The following is a 20049-nucleotide window of genomic DNA, read 5'->3' as shown; positions in this document are numbered from 1 at the left end:
GATATCTGAAAGAGCGCCAATAGGGTGGGAAGATCTGGAACCCCTGAGTTAAGGCAGAGAGTGAGGAGCAGAAAGGTGACTGAGCTGCAGGTTTGAAACCACAGCTGTCATGAACTCTGTGCATGAGCTTGGACCATTCACTTTCCCTTTTGGGTTTTTGGTTTGCAAACATAAAATTAAATATTTGGCTGAACAATGCTAGGTTTACTCCAATTTTAACATTATAAGGAAAGGTGAGCTGGGGCCTCTCAGTTATAAATGCCAGATTATAGAATCTACAGTAAATTGTCAGCTATTGGAACATATTACTTCTCAGGAACATAAAGGATCAGTAGCCATAGCAGTTAAAGCCTATGTCTGGCCTCTCTCCTCCTGCCCATTTTTAAAAGTGTCTGGAGAGCTAGAATTCTGGAAGTACTGGTCTAGTTCCCTCTAGAAGATTCTTGGGTACAGTGTTGGCACCTGAGGGGACAATCGGGTTTTGCCCATGAAATGCCCCTCAAATGTGATGGAGCAGAATCACACTGCTTCCCCATGTTCATATAATTTCTCATCATTGAAGTCGCTTTACAATCTACCTGAGCCGTCACTTCCAAGGGAAAGGTGTAGCTGGTGTGCTAAGGGAAGGAGGATGTGGCAGAATAGAGAACCAGGTTAAAAAGCAGAGAGATCATAGGCACAGCGTCCGTCCGTGACATGGGTAAGGTGGCAAAACATGGATAAGGTGGCATACAACTCCTCACTACTCATCCAGACCCGGGGCCAATTGCACTACGAAAACCTTGCATAGTGTTTTCCTGTGTCTGTTGGAGTTTCAGCTTCTCTCCTTGGCCCTCTCACTACACTTAAAGTATTGTGGGGACAGAGAACGTATCTTCCGGCTCTTTTGTTCAGTGCTCAGCTCAGTTGCCTGTACCTAATGGGATCTTTGTGAATGCTGACTGATAACTATGCAGATTTCAGAAGAAAACATAAAAATCAAAGCCATAAATCTTCAAGACTCTTTTTTTGGAGGGTTGTCTTCGCTGACAAGTCTATAGGCCAGAGAATTTATCTTTTCTTCCTTCTGCCATTTTGTCACCTACTGGTATTCCCAGATAAGAAGTGTGAATAGGATTCATGACCTAAGTGTGGCACGTCCCACTCATTTATCACAGGCTATCAATAAGCAAAGAATTGTTCCCTGTGATGAACTTGGCTATAAATAGATGGTTACCACTGGGGAGAACTGTATTTCCCCACTGGATGGCAGAGACTTCTATGTTGTTAACTGAAGAAAAGGGAGCTCTGTTAGAGACAAATGGGTACCTCTTCAGAATTTCAGTGCCTTCTGTGAAAATAATCCAATACAGTCTTGGATTTGTCCAAAGAATCTTAGAGTGACTGACAAGGAGGACGAGCCCAGAGTCGAGTGGGAAATATCTCTAGCAGGGAAGGAGTTAACTGAGCGTGTAAACTTTATCTTCTGTCCAGGGGACTTGTGGCTTGCTTGTGGAGGCCTGGAGTAAATGATTGTTAGAGACCTGTCATTGATAGCTGTTGCTATTTGCTGTTTCAAAAGCCTGGTGGCTCCTCTGCAGAGCAGTGCAACATCCCTGTCCCTTTCCTCATTTCAGATCTACTCTGCCTAACAAAAGGATCCATCAGATCAGCAGCCATGAATGACGGAGACTACAGCATCATCTATGACACAATCCAGAAAGAGAGGATGTATGAGCTTCCAGACCAACCAGGGGAAAATGGAGGCCCCCTCTATGATGAGGTCCACAAAGACTTAGGACCCACATTGTATGCCCCAGGGCTAGAAACCCATGAACACCATCCAGTGTCAGTCTCTGTCATTGGGAGTGGAGGCCAGAGCTCTGCCTCACCACAGCCAGAAGCAGGAGGCTACCTCCTGCCTGATGAGGTAGACCCTGAGGTCTCACTTACTCACTCAGGTGAGCTCCAGGAGGACAGGGACATCTCAAAGGAAGAACCACACTCACCAACCCAGGACCAAGAGGAGCCCCGGGAGAATGCAGTCATGAGGAAGGAAGAGCTGCCTTCCCCTTCAAGCTTCGCCATTCAGCACGGCAGGGCTTTCTCCACCAGCCAGCATTCCCCAGCCTTCTATTCTGATGCCAACGGTTTGCAAGAAAAAGAAGCAAATTCCATGATCCCCGAGATTTACCTCTTTGTGAAGGTAAGGGCTGCCTCTGACAGGCACAGGTGTACAAGCAGGTGCTACAAAAATGTTTTGTTTTTGTTCAGAGCGACCAAGGAAAGGTGAGTGGTCCTTGCATCTCAATATATACTCAAGAGTAGGGCTGATTAAGTTGGTCATTTAGAATGAACACAGGGCTTCTCAAAAAGACAAGAATTGTAAGAACATTTAAAATGTGTGTTTAATCATTGAGTTACATGCCATGGGCAAAGCACTTTTTAAGAGTTTGTGTGAGTGGGTTGAAATTGCTGCTGAAATCCTTACTTTTGTGTCAGATATGAAGTACATTTTTCTGTCTGGTTAAATTTCCTTTATTGACACGATCTTTAAAAATGAAATCAAGGTTTATAAGAGAAAAATGTATAATCAGGTTCTGGAGTTTCTGTTTCTAAGGTCACAGACTTTTTATATTAGGTCAATAAACATTACCTCTGTCACTAAGCTTGCCCTTTTGGCACCAATATAATGAAAATTCTGATGAAGTCAATGATTTCAGTAGTGTTAAGATGCTAATAATGTGTTAATGTTTAATGCCTGTGATATTGAAACAAAGAACTCTGGTGATCTTTGTATTAGACTAATAACGTAATAGAGATTATGATATAAATCCTATCAAAATGTAATGCTTCAAAACTAAACCAATCATTTTTTAATCAAGATGGGAGACCATTTTCCCCAACCCCCTGCACATAATATTCATATTTGCATGAATTTTTAATGTGAAGACAAAATTAGTAGATATTGTTATTTCTTGCTAATAAAATGATTACACTCATGGGTCCTCTTCCTAGTTTCCAATAACACTCTAAGGAGACACACTTTGTGTACAAATTTAGCACTTTATTATCTTATGCTTTGTACTTTTTGGTTATTGTTTTGTAGGTAAGTCTTGTCTTTGCTTGTTTCTTTTAGGGTGAGATCCTTTTACAATGCACTTAGCACAGTGTTTGGCTCCCACTTAGCCACTCACATACCTTGCTTGGTATTGTGCCAAGCATTTTGGGGAATAAGGATATGTGAGATATGGCTGTGCTCCCAGGAAATCAATCACTCGGTGCCAGAGAAAGGCTTGCATTTGATGAAGGGTGCACGGCAGAGTAGGAGATGAAACAAAAGAGTGAGCAGAGCACTGAGGGTACTCAGGGAGAGGCTGACTGTGTGTGCACGGGGAGTCAGGAGTGGCTCCATGGAAGAGGAGACGTCTGATGGATGCATTCAGGCAGCCTCCCAGCCTTCACATCTACATCACCACCATGCTGTGGTGTACAGAGACTTTCTTTTTAGAGAGAAGACTGGATGTATTTTTTCCTCTGGACAGAAGCATCTATGTGATTTCATGCAATGGTCAAGGTAGGTTCTCTTTGTCTCAACCATCATCATCATCATTACCACCATCACCACCACCACCATCATCATCATCACCACCACCACCATCAGCATCATTGCAATATTGGCCCCTCAAGACGTTATTTGTAGATTTCACAAAATGGGGCTCTCGCTAGAGATTCATCTATCCCTGGTGTTGCTGCAGACAGAAGCAGCAGGGAAAAGAAGTGTTGGTTGGTACCTACTGCAGGAACAAGTGCCTGAAAGTACTGTGGGATTACTAGCTTATTTAAGATCACCTAAAAGCCGGCGCCGCGGCTCACTAGGCTAGTCCTCCGCCTAGCGGCGCCGGCACACCGGGTTCTAATCCCGGTCGGGGCGCCGGATTCTGTCCCGGTTGCCCCTCTTCCAGGCCAGCTCTCTGCTGTGGCCAGGGAGTGCAGTGGAGGATGGCCCAAGTGCTTGGGCCCTGCACCCCATGGGAGACCAGGAGAAGCACCTGGCTCCTGCCATCGGATCAGCGCGGTGCGCTGGCCACAGCGCGCCAGCCGCGGCGGCCATTGGAGGGTGAACCAACGGCAAAGGAAGACCTTTCTCTCTGTCTCTCTCTCTCTCTCACTGTCCACTCTGCCTGTCAAAAAAAAAAAAAAAGAAAAGAAAAAAGATCACCTAAAGCAAATACTACATTTAGTTAACGCTTTATGCTTACATTCCTTTTTATGTAATTATGTGAACCAAGAGACCATGGAGTGTACTAAGGACCTCAGCTCCCACGCAGGAACTACTCTGTGTGGATATCCACCAGCATCCCATAAGAAGAGCAGCTCTTATGATCCCTGCAGTCCAGCCCAGCCTGCTGCACTGCTTACTTTAGCACTGGATGGAAGTGGGTTGTGGAAAATGAGGCAAAACAGGGCCACTCTGCATGAGAGGAGCTGAGGTGACTCCATCCTCCTCACAGCCCTGTGAAAAGGGTCCTGGAGTCCCACGCTGGAGTGGATGTGCTGCCCACCATGTTCCTGGCAGAGCTTAGAGCTCTGCTGTCCTGAGTTGTCTCCTGGGTTGTTTTAGTGTAACCCACCTAGGCTGCATTGACCCCTGTACTCATTTGTGTACATTTCCACCTGTTCCAGACATGTCAGTGAAAATGGGACACAGATCTGTGGCCACGTACTCCACCAACATTGTCCTGAGGTTCAATCATTTGGGCTGCTACTCCATTACTTCGCTTCATTCATTTATTCACACAACAGAAATTGTGCCTTGTGCTGGGTTTGCAGCAAAGAAAACACAAAGTCTTGGCTCCTATGCCCTTTGCCTTGTAGTGGGAGAGGCAAATGATAGACAAATACACAAGGAGGTATCAAGGAGATACACAAGGTAACAGTGCTATAAGGAAACAAGAAAGAGGACGTGGAGGTATTAATGTCTTATTCCTGCCATGATCATTACCAGAAACTTCAAGGTGCATGCAGAGCTGCATTCCTCCTGCAGGATCCAGGGGAGAATTTGCATCCTCCTTTTTCCACCTTCCAGGAGCTGACCTCACACCTTCCCCTTCCCACGCTGCTCTATGACCTTCTGTCTCCTTCCCCCTCCCACAAGGGTCCTTGGGATCAGGTTGGACCCACCAGGTTGAAGTGGGTCCATCTCCCCATTTGAAGACTCTCAGTATAACCCCGTCTTGAAGTGCCCTTTGCCACGTGGGTAGAGCATTCACAGCTATTGGGAGCCAGGACATGGGAAGTAACACAATCCACTGCAAAGAGATAGAGGGTGATGGGGGTGAGTGAGTGAGCAGGGTGGTTAGGTAAGAGGAGATGAGAGTGGGGCGTTTGGAGAGGGAGCAAATCATGCCTCCCTATGGGCCCCTGGAAGAGCTTGCATTTTTACTCAGAGTGACATGGGGAATCACTGGATGGTTTTAAAAGGAACATTCTGGCTGCCTCCTTGATAACAAATATTGGGGAAGGGGTAGAAGCAGAAACAGAAAAAACAATTCAGAGGCAATTGGAAACCTTCAGGAACCAGGGGATGGATTAGCCTGCGTGACAGCAGTGGGGAGGTGGGTATGACTTAAGACTGGGCTTGTTTTCTTAGACTATTTTTATCTATTTATTTTCATTTTATTTGAAAGGCAGAGAGACAGAGATCTTCCATCTGCTGCTTCATTCCAACAGTCAAAGTTGGGCTAGGCTGAAGCTGGGAGCCTGGAACTCCATCCAGGTCTCCCACGTGGATGTCAGAGACCCAAGTACTTAAACCATCACCCGAGGCCTCCCAGAAATGTTAGCAGGGAGCCAGAATTGGGAGTAAGGCTGGGACTCAAACCCAGGCACCCCAATAAGGGATATGGGTGTCCTGAGCAGCAGATTATCCTCTGTGCCAAGTGCTAGCCCCTGACTAAGATTGCTTAGAAGACAGCCCAAGGACTGTGCTGATGGATTTGAGGTGGATGTAAAGTCATGTTTGACTCTAGGGGTTTTAGTGGGAGCTACTGAGTGAGTGGAGATGTTAACCTCAGACTTCAGCTTCAGACTTCTTCTCAGGGAACATGTGATTGATAAAACACACTTCCTTACTGTCTCTCTCTCCCTGTATGTGTGTATGAGAGACAGGTGGGAGGGAGGCATGGGGGACAGGAAAGCATTGCAGTATTTTGTTTAAGGCAAAGAGGAAAAAGAACTCATTCTGATAATGGTTACTACAAAGGAACCATTAGGGCAAATAAACACCAATTGTCCTGCTTGTAACTGATAATATTGATTATGGAGGGCAGAATTTGTTGTAGAGCAGATTTTGAAGTCAGGTTGCATAGATTTGAAAGTTGGTTTTAGCAACTTAGTTTTTGTTAAATTCTTTAGCAAATGGATGTTTTAATGATATGTTCCTTAGAGGGTCATTTTGCAGATTAAATAAGGATACATATGCATCACTTGGTAAGAGTATACTCTGAAATATAGCAATTTTTTCCCTAAAGATTTATTTATGTATATGAAAGTTAGAGTTACAGAAAGAGAGAAAGAGAGATCTTCCATCCTCTGGTTCAATCCCCAGATGCCTGCAATACCCGGGGCTGGGCCAGGCCAAAGCCAGCAGCCAGAAGTGTCTTCTAGGTCTTCCATGTGAGTAGGAGGGCCCAAGCACTTGGGCTATCTTGTGCTGCTTTTCCCAGGCCATTTTCAGGGAGCTGGATTGGAACTGGAGCAGCTGGGAAATGAACCAGTGCCAATATGAGATGCTGGCACTGTTAAGTGCCGGCTTTATCTGCTATGGCACAGAGCCAGCCCCAGTAAATGTTAATATATAGGAGCCTACGTTATTATTTATTGTGACAAATTTGAACCTTTCATTAAATAAATACTTTTATTTTAAGCACAGTGCTTTGTAGTTAGCAAGCAATGTCATTTTGTGGAAGGAGGACTGGCTAGGGAATTCGAACACAAGTTTGTCAACAATTTGACATGACTCCAAGATGTAGGGCCCCAGATGTTTACCTGTGTTTTCACACATGGCAACACTGTTCATCAGCTGCAATGATGATCATCTACAGATGTGGGTGTGGTCTCAAGGGCCAACAGGAGACCAACACCGCTGTCCATCCTTAGTTCACGTGACGTCTGTCCCTGGAAAACAGTCTGCAGCTGTGGCCTGCAGAGCATCCTCTGAGCAGTGCATTCACGGGGCTCACATGCAGGGATGCTGAGGTTGTACACTGAATGAATTAGGGACCTTTAACACTTCTACATAAAATGTAAATGATGCCCTCTTGAAGTCAGGCAAGGTTTAACAGATTGCAGATTCTTGGCCCAGAACCATTGTTCTAAAGGAGTGACTTATTATTTGGTTCAGCAAAATGTGTCACAGAATTGTCAGCAATTATTTTTATTGCTATAGGAGCCTGAGGTGGTTGCAGGGATCATGGCATCCAAAATGGGATAGTCAACCTAATACATGTGGCTTTAGAAAGTTAGAAGTATAACAAAAGATAATAATAGTCCTATTTAATTTGTATCTAATCTTCTTAAATGTTAATATCTTACAATGTGCACAGTGCATGCAAATAGTACATTAATATAATTTATAAGCAATTAAAGGTACATATATTGTGGGGAAAGTCTAAAGTTCGGTATAGATAAGAATGTGCTGCTTCAAAAAATGTGTTGTTTCTCAGGCTTTACTTCCTTTTCTGCCATTATCTGTGGACTGGGGCTCTTTCCTTGCCCAAGATCTGATGAGAACAGCTTCCCTTAGCTCTAAGTTCTTCCTAGAAATCTCATAAGCATACATTTAGTCCAGTTTTCATGGAGGCAAAGATTTCTCCTTGTGAGTGAGAAACTAAGATGACATTGAGGAACTGAGGAAGATTAAACTGGACTTGGATGTTGAAATCAGGCTCAGCTGAGGAGCAAGTGGAGCCGGTGTTCCAGGAGGGGGTTCAGCATAAGCAAAGGGACAGCCACCATGTATCTGTGCTACAACATCCAGGTGACTGGATGGACAGAAGGTGTACAGAGGTGCAGAGCAGGTGGTGAGTTGGAAGAACTAGGAACATCGCCCTGCACAGCACCCTGAGGGGCTTGGATTTTATCCTGAAGGCAATTGAGAGGAAGAGAATGTTGGGACAGATCTTATGAGCACAGCAATGTTTAGGATGATGGGTGAGCACATTGAAAAGCATTTCTACCTGCTGTGTAGAGCCCTAAAAGGGTCAACCACATCTCTGTCATGCTTCGTTTCTGAGACTAGCTCAGGATTGTAGGCATAAATACATTCTGAGTAATTAAGATTGTGCTTTTCTTCTGCTGATCATATAGCTATGTCCTGATATTTAGATCCTTGGCATCACACAAATTTCTATGGAAAAAGCCAGCCAGTATGATGTTGATTGTACATGATGAATATATGTAGTTAAGCGCCTGCTCTGTGGCATAGAGGGTTAAGCCGCCATCAGATGCGCTGCTACCCCATATGGATGCTGGTTTGAGTTCCAGCTGCTCCATGTCCAATCCAGTTCCTTGTTAATACACCTGGGAAAGTAGCAGAAGATGGCCCAAGTACTTGGGCCCCTGCCCCACGTGGGATACCCAGACGGAGCTCCTGGCTCCTGACTCCTGGCTTTGGATCAGCCAACTCAGGCTGTTGTGGCCATTTGGGGAATGAGCCAGTGGATGGAAGATCTATCTCTCTCCCTGTCTCTCCCCCTCTCCCTCTCTGTAACCCTGTCTTTCATATAAATAAAAGTATGTTTTAAAAATATGTGTAGTTAGTTGCTTTATATTTTTCAAAGATAGGGGGGGCATACGAATTCAGCAACAAGTTCTTTAATTTTTTTTATATGAGAAGGAAAGAGTAAGCGAGAACTTCTACCTGCTAGTTCACTTCTAAAATGTCTGCGATGGCTTGGGCTGGACCAGTGCTAAACCAGAAGTGGGGAACATAGTCCAAGTTCCCCACATGAGAAATTGGAGCCATCACCTGATGCCTCGCAGGGTCTTCACTAGCAAGAAGCTGGAGGCAGGAGCCAGAGCCAAGAATCAAACCCAGCTATGCAGATGTGAGATGTGGGATATGAGCATCTTAACTGCTAAGGATAAATGCTCAAATTTCTGACTACTTTTATTTCAGTGTATTTTCCAAGTTTTCTTTAATGTGTTTGTGTGTATCTGGGCTAGCCTGGCTGCATGACTCAGAAGTTGCACATTCAGATGTCTGGAAATGGAACCCTAAAAGAGTCTTCCTATTGCATGACACTCCAAGAACAGACAACTCTAACATCACTGACAAGGACGTGTCAAAGTAGTCCTTGGAATCCTTTGTGGAAAAGTACAAGTCTGAGCCTGTCTCATGGCTCAACTGTCCTTTCATAGAACTAGTGAAGCATGGGGAAATGAGCCAATGAGTGGCTTTGCACAAAGATTTCTCTTCTTGTCATAATTTCTTCTTAATTGGAGTTCTGGGAACACAATCAAGACCTGGTGTTATTCCAGATCATTTTCTCAGTGCCCAAACGGCCCGGTTTATTTTGTAAATTGATGACATCTGTCACAGAGACCACGGAATCCTAGCATTATAACAAGAACATTGAAAGCCAGAAAAATCAAGAAATTTGCCCAAAGATGCCCTTAAATTAATGGTGATTTGGGCTTCAGGCTCCCAGTCCAGGGTATAATCCTTTATGTTGGTACTTGTAGCCCAAGGTGCTGGGACCCCATGAAGATGCGTCAGCAACATCCTAAAAGTCTATTTTTGTGGCAGATGGTCTCAGAAGGATTGATGAACTCTAAGAAATGTTAATTATCACTGAGATCCATTCTGGTTTACCTGCCTGGGTATTCATGCCTTGTTAGCCCACAAGGGAAGGGTTGAATAGGCTATGGAGTAACCCAACTCATTTTCTTTCTCTGAGCATCTGCCTAAATCTTTCAACATCTTGAGAAATTGTGATTCTATAGTTTAAATGTGGTTTGTCTCCACAAAAACTCACGTCAAGCTTGGTTCCCCCTGCAGCAGTATTGGGTAGTGGGACCTGTTGGGAGGTGTTTGGGTCCTGGGAGCACATCCCTCAAGAACAGATCATGTCTTTCTCACAGGATTGAGTTCTCGATCCCAGGTAGACTGAATTTGTTACAGGGAGAGCAGGTTGTTACACAGTAAGGTTGTCTCTCTCACTTCTCTTTTGTACTCATGCTCACTTCCTTTCTACTTTCTGCTGACAATTGAAACCACGTTTGAAACCTCGAAAGAGCCAAGCAGGTGCAAGTGCTGTCGTCTTGGACTTCCTGGTCTCCAGAACCATGAGCCAAAATCAGTTTCTTAACAAAGTACCCATTCGGAAGTATTCCGTTACAGCAATAGAATACAAGACACATGAGAAGAACCCTTCACGAAGGAGTAATAAAGAAATATTAGTGAAATCATCATGTGGGGATATCAACTCTGAAAACAGTATGGATACTCTGAAATAAATGGTCTCAACTAGGATTCATATATGTTCTAAGAGATTTATTTATTTATTTATTTATTTGAAAGACAGAATAACAGAAAAGGAGAGAGAGAATTAATCTTCCATCCACTGGTTCACTCCTTAGATACCTGCAACGACTGAGGCTGGGCCAAGCTCAAGCCATGAGTCAGGAATTTCATCCTGATCTCCCACGTGGGTGGCAGGAACCCAGGTACTTGGGCCATCATGTGCTACTTTCCCAGGTACATAGGCAGTAAGCTGGATCAGAAGCACAGAGTAGCTGGGATTCAGGCATCCCACTAGTTCTGTGCATCACAACATTTGCCCCAAGCATGCACATTATTTCCAAGGGAAGTTTTTAGTCATTTTTCTCCCAAGAGACTGAAAACTGTCAATTCATTCATATATAATCCCCCCACTTTAGCAGACAGTATCAACAATTGTCCAGGTACCTTATAAAGTGACTTAGATTTCTGTTTTTCCTTCACTTCCCAATAATCGAACCAATTTCACTTCCTAAAATGCTTTTTCCATCTTGGTCACAATGTCATCATGACCACAGCTATCCAATGGGTCACTCTACCTGTAGACTCATCTCTCTGCCAAGAAGCTTCTACCAGTCACCACAATGGTCCACATGTGCTTCTTTAGAGCACAACAGGCTATGTCATTCCCTTCATTCCAGCTATCCAGTGACTCCCCATTGCCCCCAGGAAGCAGGCCGTGATGGCATGAATACATAAAAAGGCTCTCTTGATCCATTAGGCTTTTATTCAAGACCTCATCACTTGCCAATCTTCACTCAGCTCTTGTCTTGAAAAAAAATTGCCCACTTCATGTCACATCCTGATTCTAAGCCTTTACTCAGGCTTCTCCCCTCCAAAGCTCTCCCGTCCTAGGAGAACCTCCTATCCTCTTACCTACAATTTTGCAGTCTCCTCTCGAGGGAAGGCAGGGCTGAGCTCCTCTGCTTCTTTCCTGCTCTTACTTCCATGTAGCAGTTTGCTGGGGCTGCCATGATAGAGGACTACAAGCTGGATGGCTTAAACAGCAAAAATTTATTTTGTCATAATTCTGGAGGATAGAAGTTCAAAATCAAGGTGTTGACTGCGTTAGTTTCTTCTGTAGATGCCCATCTTCTGCTGGTGACTTCTCATTTGTCTCCCCTGGTGCACATCCATGTTCTAATCTCTTCTTACCAGGACACCTCTCACTAGGACTAGGACCTACCAAAAAGACTGCATTTTAACTTAATTATCTCTTTGAAGAGGTGCTGGGGCTTAGGAATTTAGCATATGAATTTGTCAGGGAGGACATTGGCACAGTTATGCCTATAACACTTAATACTGTAATCACTTTTGTGCCTCTATATCTCTCTAGCTATGAACTCTTGAAGAAAGGACTGCCTTTTACCCATTCTCATACACCTACTTCATGACATACTTAAATGCTGGTTGAATGAAGGAATGAGGGAGGCAATAATTCACCCCCAGGACTCTAAAGGGCATTGGGGAAGGAGGAAGGCTTGCACCAGTGGCCTACAGCCCTAACAAGAGTGGACTCTGGGCTCCTGTATGAATTTGTATGGTTGCTATCACAGATACCACCAACTTGGGTCAAACCATAGAAATGTGTTTCCTTTCTTACTGTTCTGGAGGTGAGAAGTTTGAAGTTAAGGGACTGGCAAGACCAGTCTCCTTCCAAAAGCTCTTGAGGGAATTCTTTTCTTGCCTTTTCCAGCTTCTGGAAATCTTTGGTGTGTGGCTGCATTACTCTAGTCTGCCTCCATCATCCTGTGGGTTTTTTCACTCTTCGTTTATGACATGTTACTAGATTTAGGACCAACCCTAATACAGGATTATCTCAATATCCTTGTAACTCCATTGCATCTACAAAGACCTCTTTTCCAAATAAGGCCACATGTACAGGTTCTGGGTGGACACATCTTTTGGAGAGCCTTTCTTCAACCCATCACACCCCCTGAAGGAAGAATGAGCTGGGTTAAGGCACAGGAACTTCTGGACAAAGGAAGCCAGCCCCCTGATTCATATTCCACCTCCCCAAATGCAAGGGGGTTCTGTGAGAATCCAGTGGATGGCCCTTACCTTCATCTCTTTCATTCTCAGAACTTGTGAGAAGCTCTGGCATGCTCCTAGCATCATCCTGAAATTGGTCAGAAAGCCAACAGTCTGAGTGCTTAATTTTATTTGTTGAGCTCAGGAGGGATGGCAGTCTGAGGACTTGAGGATTCATACAGTGCTTAGAGATAAACACTGCAAGGAGCAGCCCATGGAAGCAGTGCTGTCACAGCTAATTCAATGGATTTTTGTTCATTTTTTTTTTTGACAGGCAGAGTGGACAGTGAGAGAGAGAGATAATTTACCAAATACTCTTCTGTCAACTGACATAGAAGCCAAACTAAACACAGGGAACAAGAGAAAGTGAGTAGTGTCAACCCTAGGGGAGGGAGAGAGTACTAACCAGCAAGGATGTGGTTGTTAGTCAGAATATTCGGAGTGGGTGGGCAGTGTTAGGCCAGTAGATAATTCACCAGGGATCATTGTCTGGAATCTTTTTTTTTATTTAAAGGAATCTCACCAGACTGCTAACTCCTTGAGAGACAGCATCATGGCTTGCTTATCTGTGTTGTCCTGTGGGACAGTGATTTTATTGTAAGGAGCTCTGTAAATGTTGGACAAAGTGAACTGAACAGAATGGAGTGAAGATGATTGCTTGAGAGAGAATTGCCCATTGCCAATGCAAAGGTTCTCACCATTGAGCATTGCATGGAAGGCCTTGGGATGTTCTGGCCCTTGCAACATGACAACCTTTTGAGTCACACCTGCTATCATGCCTGCCTCACTCCTTTTGTCCCAGGACTGTGCAATATCCCAAACATCATCTCTCCATCAGACTCCTCCGTCTATAGCACCTTTTTCCGGCCCACTCTTTCTCAACTTTCTGGACTTCTATTCCTTGGGAATCTGTCTCTGAACCTCCAGGTTATTCTGAGTGACACTCTCTCAGTGCTCATCCTCATCAAAGCACTGTTACCTCTTGTTACGATGATCTGCTTACAGGTGTGATTCACTCAGTTCCTCATTAGATCAAAACCTCCACAAAGAAAGCACTGTCCAGCCACACCTTAGGCACCTGTGGACCCCACAGTTAGTGGAGAGTCTGGCCCACAGCTGGGGCTCATAAATATTTGTTGAGTTGAATTAAACATATTTGGTTATGTTTCACTCTATAGAGTGAAATGATTGAGTTCCATTGCCAATGAATGGTTAGCCATATGTGTGTGTGTGTGTGTATTTTAGCAAAATGATAAGGTTTTATTGGGGAGAGGGCATTTGTCAGAACGGACAGGATAGGGAGAGAGTGCCCAATCACTAGGACTGGGGGAGAGCCAGGTTACCTGGTTGAATGGAGAGAATACACCTGGGAAGGCCAGGCGGGTGACTCAGCAGAGAGCTGAGTGCAACCATATTTTAATTTTAAAACTATCAGATTATCTTCAAAATGGTTGTTAAAAAATTTGTATGTGACTTCTAGTTGCTTCCCTTACAGTCCTTGACATCGTCAATCTTTAATTTTGGACACAAGGCATATATAACATTATTTCTCTGAAGCTTAATTTTCTTTTTCCTAATGACTAATGATGCTAAGAATTTATTCATGCTATTATTGGCCATCTTTTTTCTTCTTTGGTGAAGTGTCTCCTCAAATATTTTGCTTACTGTTATCATTTTAGTATTTTGTTTTATTGTTAAATTTTAAAAAGCTCATTTATACAGTTAAAATAAAGTTTGCTTCGGTTTAAATGTTTTGCAAATATTTTACAAGTCTGTGGCCTGACTGTTCATTTCTGTAAACAAATGTCTTTTGAAGAGCAGGCTTGTATTTTCAGGAAGTCCATTGTGTTGATCAACTGTGTGTTGCTATAACACAACACCTGACACTGGGTAATGATAAGGAGAAAAGATTTATTTGGCTCATGATCCTGGTGCCTGGGAAGCCTGAACACCATGACAGTGCTGTCTGGTTGAGTAACAATATGGCAGAGGAATGACTTACAAGAGGGAGCACATGTGCGAGGAAGGAAGCAAGAGACTGGGAAAGGTTCAGGCTTACTCTCTCATAACAGCATCGTACTTGGAGAACTCCATTAGTCCTTTCCATGGGTAGTGACCCAGTGAGCCAATCATCTCTTAAAGGCCCCACCACCCCAATAATGTTACATTGAGGATCAAACTTCTAGCATGTGGAACTTTGATGGACACACTCAGACTAAATCAAAACCATAGCATCCAATTATCACTTCTTTTTCCTTTTGTGTGTGCCAAAAAAATGCTTGTCTAAACCAAAGCCACAAATATTTTTCCTTTTTTTTCTTCTACAAGTTTTATAGCTTTAGTTCTATAATCTACTTCAAGCTTATTTTGCATATGCTACAAAATGTGGTTTATTCTCTGTGTCTCTCACTTTCTTTTTTAAAAAAAGATTTATTTATTTATCTGAAAGCCAGAGTTACACAGAAAGAAGGAGAGGCAGAGAGAGAGAGAGAAAGAGAGAGAGAGAGAGAGGTCTTCCATCTGCTGGCTCATTGCCTGATTAGCCACAACAGCTGGAGCTGCACCAGTCCAAAGCCAGGAACCAGGAGCTTCCTCCAGGTCTTCCCACCCAGTGCAGGGGCCCAAGGACTTGGGCCATTGTCTACTGCTTTCCCAGGCCATAGCAGAGAGCTGGATCAGAAGTGGAGCAGCCAGCAATTCACAATAGCTAAGACATGGAAGCAACCTAAGTGCCCATCAACCAAAGACTGGATAAAGAAATTGTGAGCTATGTACACTATGGAATACTACACGGCAGTAAAAAATAATGAAATCTTGTTATTTGCAACAAAATAGAGCAAGCTGGAAAACCTCATACTTAGTGAAATAATCCAGTCCCAAAGAGACAAATACCATATGTTCTCCCTGATCTGGGAGAATTAAAAGTGCTCCTAAAATGAAAGCTAAAGAAGCAAAATTGACACTTATAGAATCAATGACTTGAATAGTCTTTGACTTGACTGTTGAGGGACAGTTTATTAGTGTTACTTTTTATTTTGTATATTATTTTTTCTGTTTTCTTTCTTTTTCTTCTCTCTTCTTCATACTATATGCTGAACTGTCTATGTAACATAGAGTTAATCATATGTATTTTAAGTCAATTGGAAAAAGATCCCAGTTAAAAATAAGAGAGGGAATAAGAGAGGGAGGAGGAGGTCTGTAATAGTAAAGCAGTGTAGCTCTGCATACAGTCCTACAGACTTACTTCTAAGGGTACAGCCTAAAAACTTGTCATGGGACTCCAAATCCATAAAAACCAATGATATAAATGCCATCTTAACTGATAAAATGATCACATTAAATGTTAAAGACAACATATAGATAGGTTTAAGTGTAAAAGTGATCACATAAACAACATCAAGTGCCTGGTAATAATAGCAGAATTAAAAAGGAAGGAAAGTCCAATATGGGAAGCAGTCTACACAGCAGACTCCTAGAATGACATTCACTGTAAATAACACTCTGACCTCAGAATCAACCCTTAAGGTTTCCTTGTCTGGCTGAAAGGCCTGTGAGAGCATTTCAGGCATGGAAAGCCAAGACTCTGTGGCAAAAAATAGCGTACACGGAGGATCTCTGTGAGACCAAAGTGGAAAGAAATGGCCATCACAGAAGGATGTACTCTTCTCTGAAGGGAGGAGAGAACATCCACTTTGCTTATGGCCGTGTCCAAATACTGATGGAGTCTATGGTCACAGAAGGCTTCCATAGTCTTGGCAGCCCATGGCAAGAGCCTCGGGTGATCACTGACATCATATATAAGAGTGTTAATTGTTAAAGGAACACAGAAGTCACTGTCCACTTACTCCCCATGTAGGACCTCCATCCCTAATGAGTTGTACTATGAGAATCAACTGCAAATTTTGTTCCCAAACTGTACTCTATATGTTGTGTGTGCGCATGGGTGAAACTGTTGAAATCTGTGCTTAACAGGGAGTTGGTCCTCTGTATATAAAACCAAACTAAAAATGAACCATAATGAAGAAGGAGATGGGAGAAGGAGAGGGAGATGGGATTGGAGTTGGGGTGGGAAGGTGGGTATGGGGGAAAGAACCACTGTATTCCTAAAGTTGTATCTATGAAAAAATGCATTCACTAAATAAAACTCAGCTGAACTAAAAGCCAAAGGTAATGACTTTAAAGTGGTAGCATGGGATGACAGCTATAACAAGGTATTTTGACTTTCCAGAAAGATTCCTTCCTGATCCTTCTTTCCACTCTTTCTTAAAAATATGTTGTCTCTTGGAAAGCCTTTATCTTGTACATTAAGGTCTTAGTTGTCAAGAAATAGGGAAACCAAGGCTCCAACTAAGGTTTGCAAAACACTTTTTATGCCAAGGGACATTTGGATATTTATAACATCATTTGTGGGCCATACAAAATTGTCAACTTAAAAATTAGCCTGATGTTGAGGTCAGCATTGTAGTGCAGTGGGTTAAGCAAGCACTTACGACACTTGCATCCCATATAGGTGCTGTTCAAGTCCTGGCTACTCCACTTCCAATCCAGCTCCCTGATAATGTACCCAGGAAAGCAGCAGCAGATGACGCAAGTGCCTGGGCCCCTGCCACCAATGTGCGAGACCCGGATGGTGTTCCAGGCTTCTGACTTCAGCCTGGCCCGACCATTGTAGCCATTTGGGGAATGAACTAGCAGATGAAAGATCCTCTCTTTTTCTCTCCCTCTCTCTCTCTCTTTCTCTCTCTTTTTCCCTCTCTCTGTATCTATGCCTTTCAAATAAATAAATCCTTTAAAAATAATAGCCTGCTATAGATTTATTGAATTTGAGTCCTGCCTATGGTTGCTGTGGCAGGGCCAGACCAAATTATTTCAAAGGCCTTATATGGCTCACGGGCCAGACATTATCCACCCCTGGTTCACTAATACAATCCTAAATGCATCGTTGACTTCTTGACATTAAAGCATCTGGTGATTCCACTAATTCCTTTGGAACAACCCAACAAGATGAGCACTTTCTTAGAAATAAAATGGAAATGGAATCTCTTTCTCAGACTATCTTCTGACACCCTGCCCCCCCAAGTCTCAAGTATCCAGAATCCATCAGCATGTGAATTACAGGATGTACATGGGAAAATGTTGACAAGTGGTCAATGACATTCCCTCAAAACTATGAGAAATTTACCCTACGAGAAGAACATAGCCCAGAAACCAAGTGCTGTGTGCATTCTTATGAGGACAAAGGTTAGAAAGCTGTGCTTGAGCCCATGCCTTCACTTTAACTTTCATAAGCAAGGCCCTCTCATCTCCTTTCAATGAACCTTTGGGTCAGCAGGAGGACCAGGCCTCTCAGAAGCCATCAGCCTCTACTGACCAGGTTTAGTGGCCAACAGTCACATGGTAACAGCCAAAATAAATAAGAGAGTGCATTGTTTATGAAACCACTCATGTTCTAAGGCTTCAGTAATTACACCTGCAAGGTAAACAGATAAGGTGCTAATAAATAACTGGCATGAGGGAGGGCCTTTTGTTCATTGGCCTACAGCTGCATGCTTTCCCTCTACAGAAATATTTGTGTTATATCCTTCTGTGGTGGTAAGAAAGGAAAGAATGTAGTGGGTTGTCCTCTAATACTTACAATTAGCAACTCTCTATAAACTGGCTTGGCTCTTTTAGAACTGCGTTATTCAAAAAGATAGTCACCAACCACATACATTTATAAAAGTTTAAGTTAATTATAGTTTAATAGAAGTTTAAATCCACTTCTTCAATCACACTAGGTATATTCAAGTTCCTAATGGCCATGCATGGTTAGTGGCTACTGCATTGGAAAATGTAGATATTAGACATTTCCATCCATGCCGAACTTTTGTGGGACAGTGCTACTGTAGTAAGACTCATCTGTTACAGCATCCCAGGCCTTTCTCTAGGCCTTTATTCTTCTCTGAAAATAAGAGGTGGAAAGATTGGGATGAAATGCCCAAAAATAAAGAAATCACCAGTGAAAGTTATTGATGACAACAAATAATATCCATGATCAAAGTTTGAATTAGCCCAGTGGTTTAAAATGATCACCATTTAGGCAAAGCGCTACAACCACCATTCAGGCCGTGCAAATCACAGTAAAGCTGTCAACATCCCTTGGCCATGCCCAGACCCACAAAGAGTCCCTCTGAAGCAAAGTGGAGCCATAAAGTTGCAGAAACTTCTCAGTGGAAGGTGCTGTCCCTCCAAACACTACGGCCTTATGCAGACACACAGACCAGGATCCTTCATTGGCAACCCTTCTCCTCAATCAAAACAACTTCTCAGATGCTCAGTGACATTAAGGAATTACTGGTGGCTAAAAAGGGGGAGTTTTCTAGAGTGGGAGAAGGGGTTGCTATTACAGCTCAAAAAAAAAAAATATGAGATGAGCTTGAGGAATTTCTTTATGAGTTTGGTTAGTTCTTATTCCATAAGAAAAATGTTTGGCTGCAAGAGTGAGCCTCTGTTCAGTTGCCCATCCCTTCCTATTTATCCCCTTAATACATATCCAATCAACAGGTTGATAAATCTTTATGCAACCTGTACTCTGCACCCCATGTGCACATGCTGTGAGAGGTCGAGCAACAGTCCAAGGTGGGGCCTTTCTGTGAGGCTCTGTCCAGCTGGTTAAGGAGGAAGGATTAATACCATGAGAAATCAATACTAGAGTCCTGATCGAATCAGGTTCCAGAATATATGAGACACAGCACTAAAGAAGCTGTGTAAAGCTGTAAATCAATAAAAAGGTGTAGAGCTGGTAATTGAAATATTTAATATCTGCTGGATTCTGAAGTTATAAAAAGGAGGGAGAGACTGCAAATGTTCTTAATGTAGATGGGAAAAGGAACACCTCCATCTCTACACACAACCTATGGCCATACAAGGTGCTAATGTGTAGGGAAAGAGTGACTGATCCTGGACAAGGAGGATAGAAGCCTAGGCAGATTACACAACTCAGCACCATGAGTTGGGTTGTAAAAGTCCTGTGGGAATTTAGGGAGAGGTGGAGAGGGGGAATGCAAAGCAAGTAGCAGCAATACACAGAAGGTATCCAGGATCAGTAAGTGGCTCACATAACCAGTTGGAGGGAGCCATAATTAAATGATATTGAAAAATTATTGTGCAAGGCTTTGTGCACCAAACTAAGGAGGCTGAATTTTACCTTGTAGGCAATGGGAAATCATCACAAGTTAAGCACAATCATGACTGGGAGGCATCCACACACAAAGGAAACTCTGGTACAACAAGGATAGAAGCAGTAGACCAGTTAGCAGGCTAATATGAATGCAATGTCATACAACCAATGCGAGATGATGAGGGTTCGAATTGACACAAGGAACAGTGAGAAATGCACCAAGGATGAATTTGAAAAGCATGTAGGAGGCAGAACTTTCTGAGATATGGTACCTAGTTGAATGTGGATTACACCAGAAATTAGGGCAAAGTTTTTT

At 43.2% G+C, this 20049-nt stretch overlaps 1 protein-coding gene across 1 annotated transcript in view; it reads left to right on the top strand.

The window, feature by feature from the left end:
* Nucleotides 1-1657: 1657 nt before the first annotated feature.
* The window catches only part of CLIC5 (chloride intracellular channel 5), a 168680-nt gene continuing 150288 nt past the window's right edge, over nt 1658-20049 (top strand). Inside the window, exon 1 of the mRNA XM_062186208.1 lies at nt 1658-2185. Coding sequence (XP_062042192.1) covers nt 1658-2185 — 528 coding nt within the window. The remainder of the gene's footprint in view (nt 2186-20049) is intronic.

Source organism: Lepus europaeus, chromosome 3 (assembly GCF_033115175.1).
Source record: "Lepus europaeus isolate LE1 chromosome 3, mLepTim1.pri, whole genome shotgun sequence".
Lineage (NCBI taxonomy): Eukaryota > Metazoa > Chordata > Mammalia > Lagomorpha > Leporidae > Lepus > Lepus europaeus.
The sequence above is the reverse complement of the archived record's forward strand: the minus strand, read 5'-3'. Positions and strand labels throughout refer to the sequence as shown.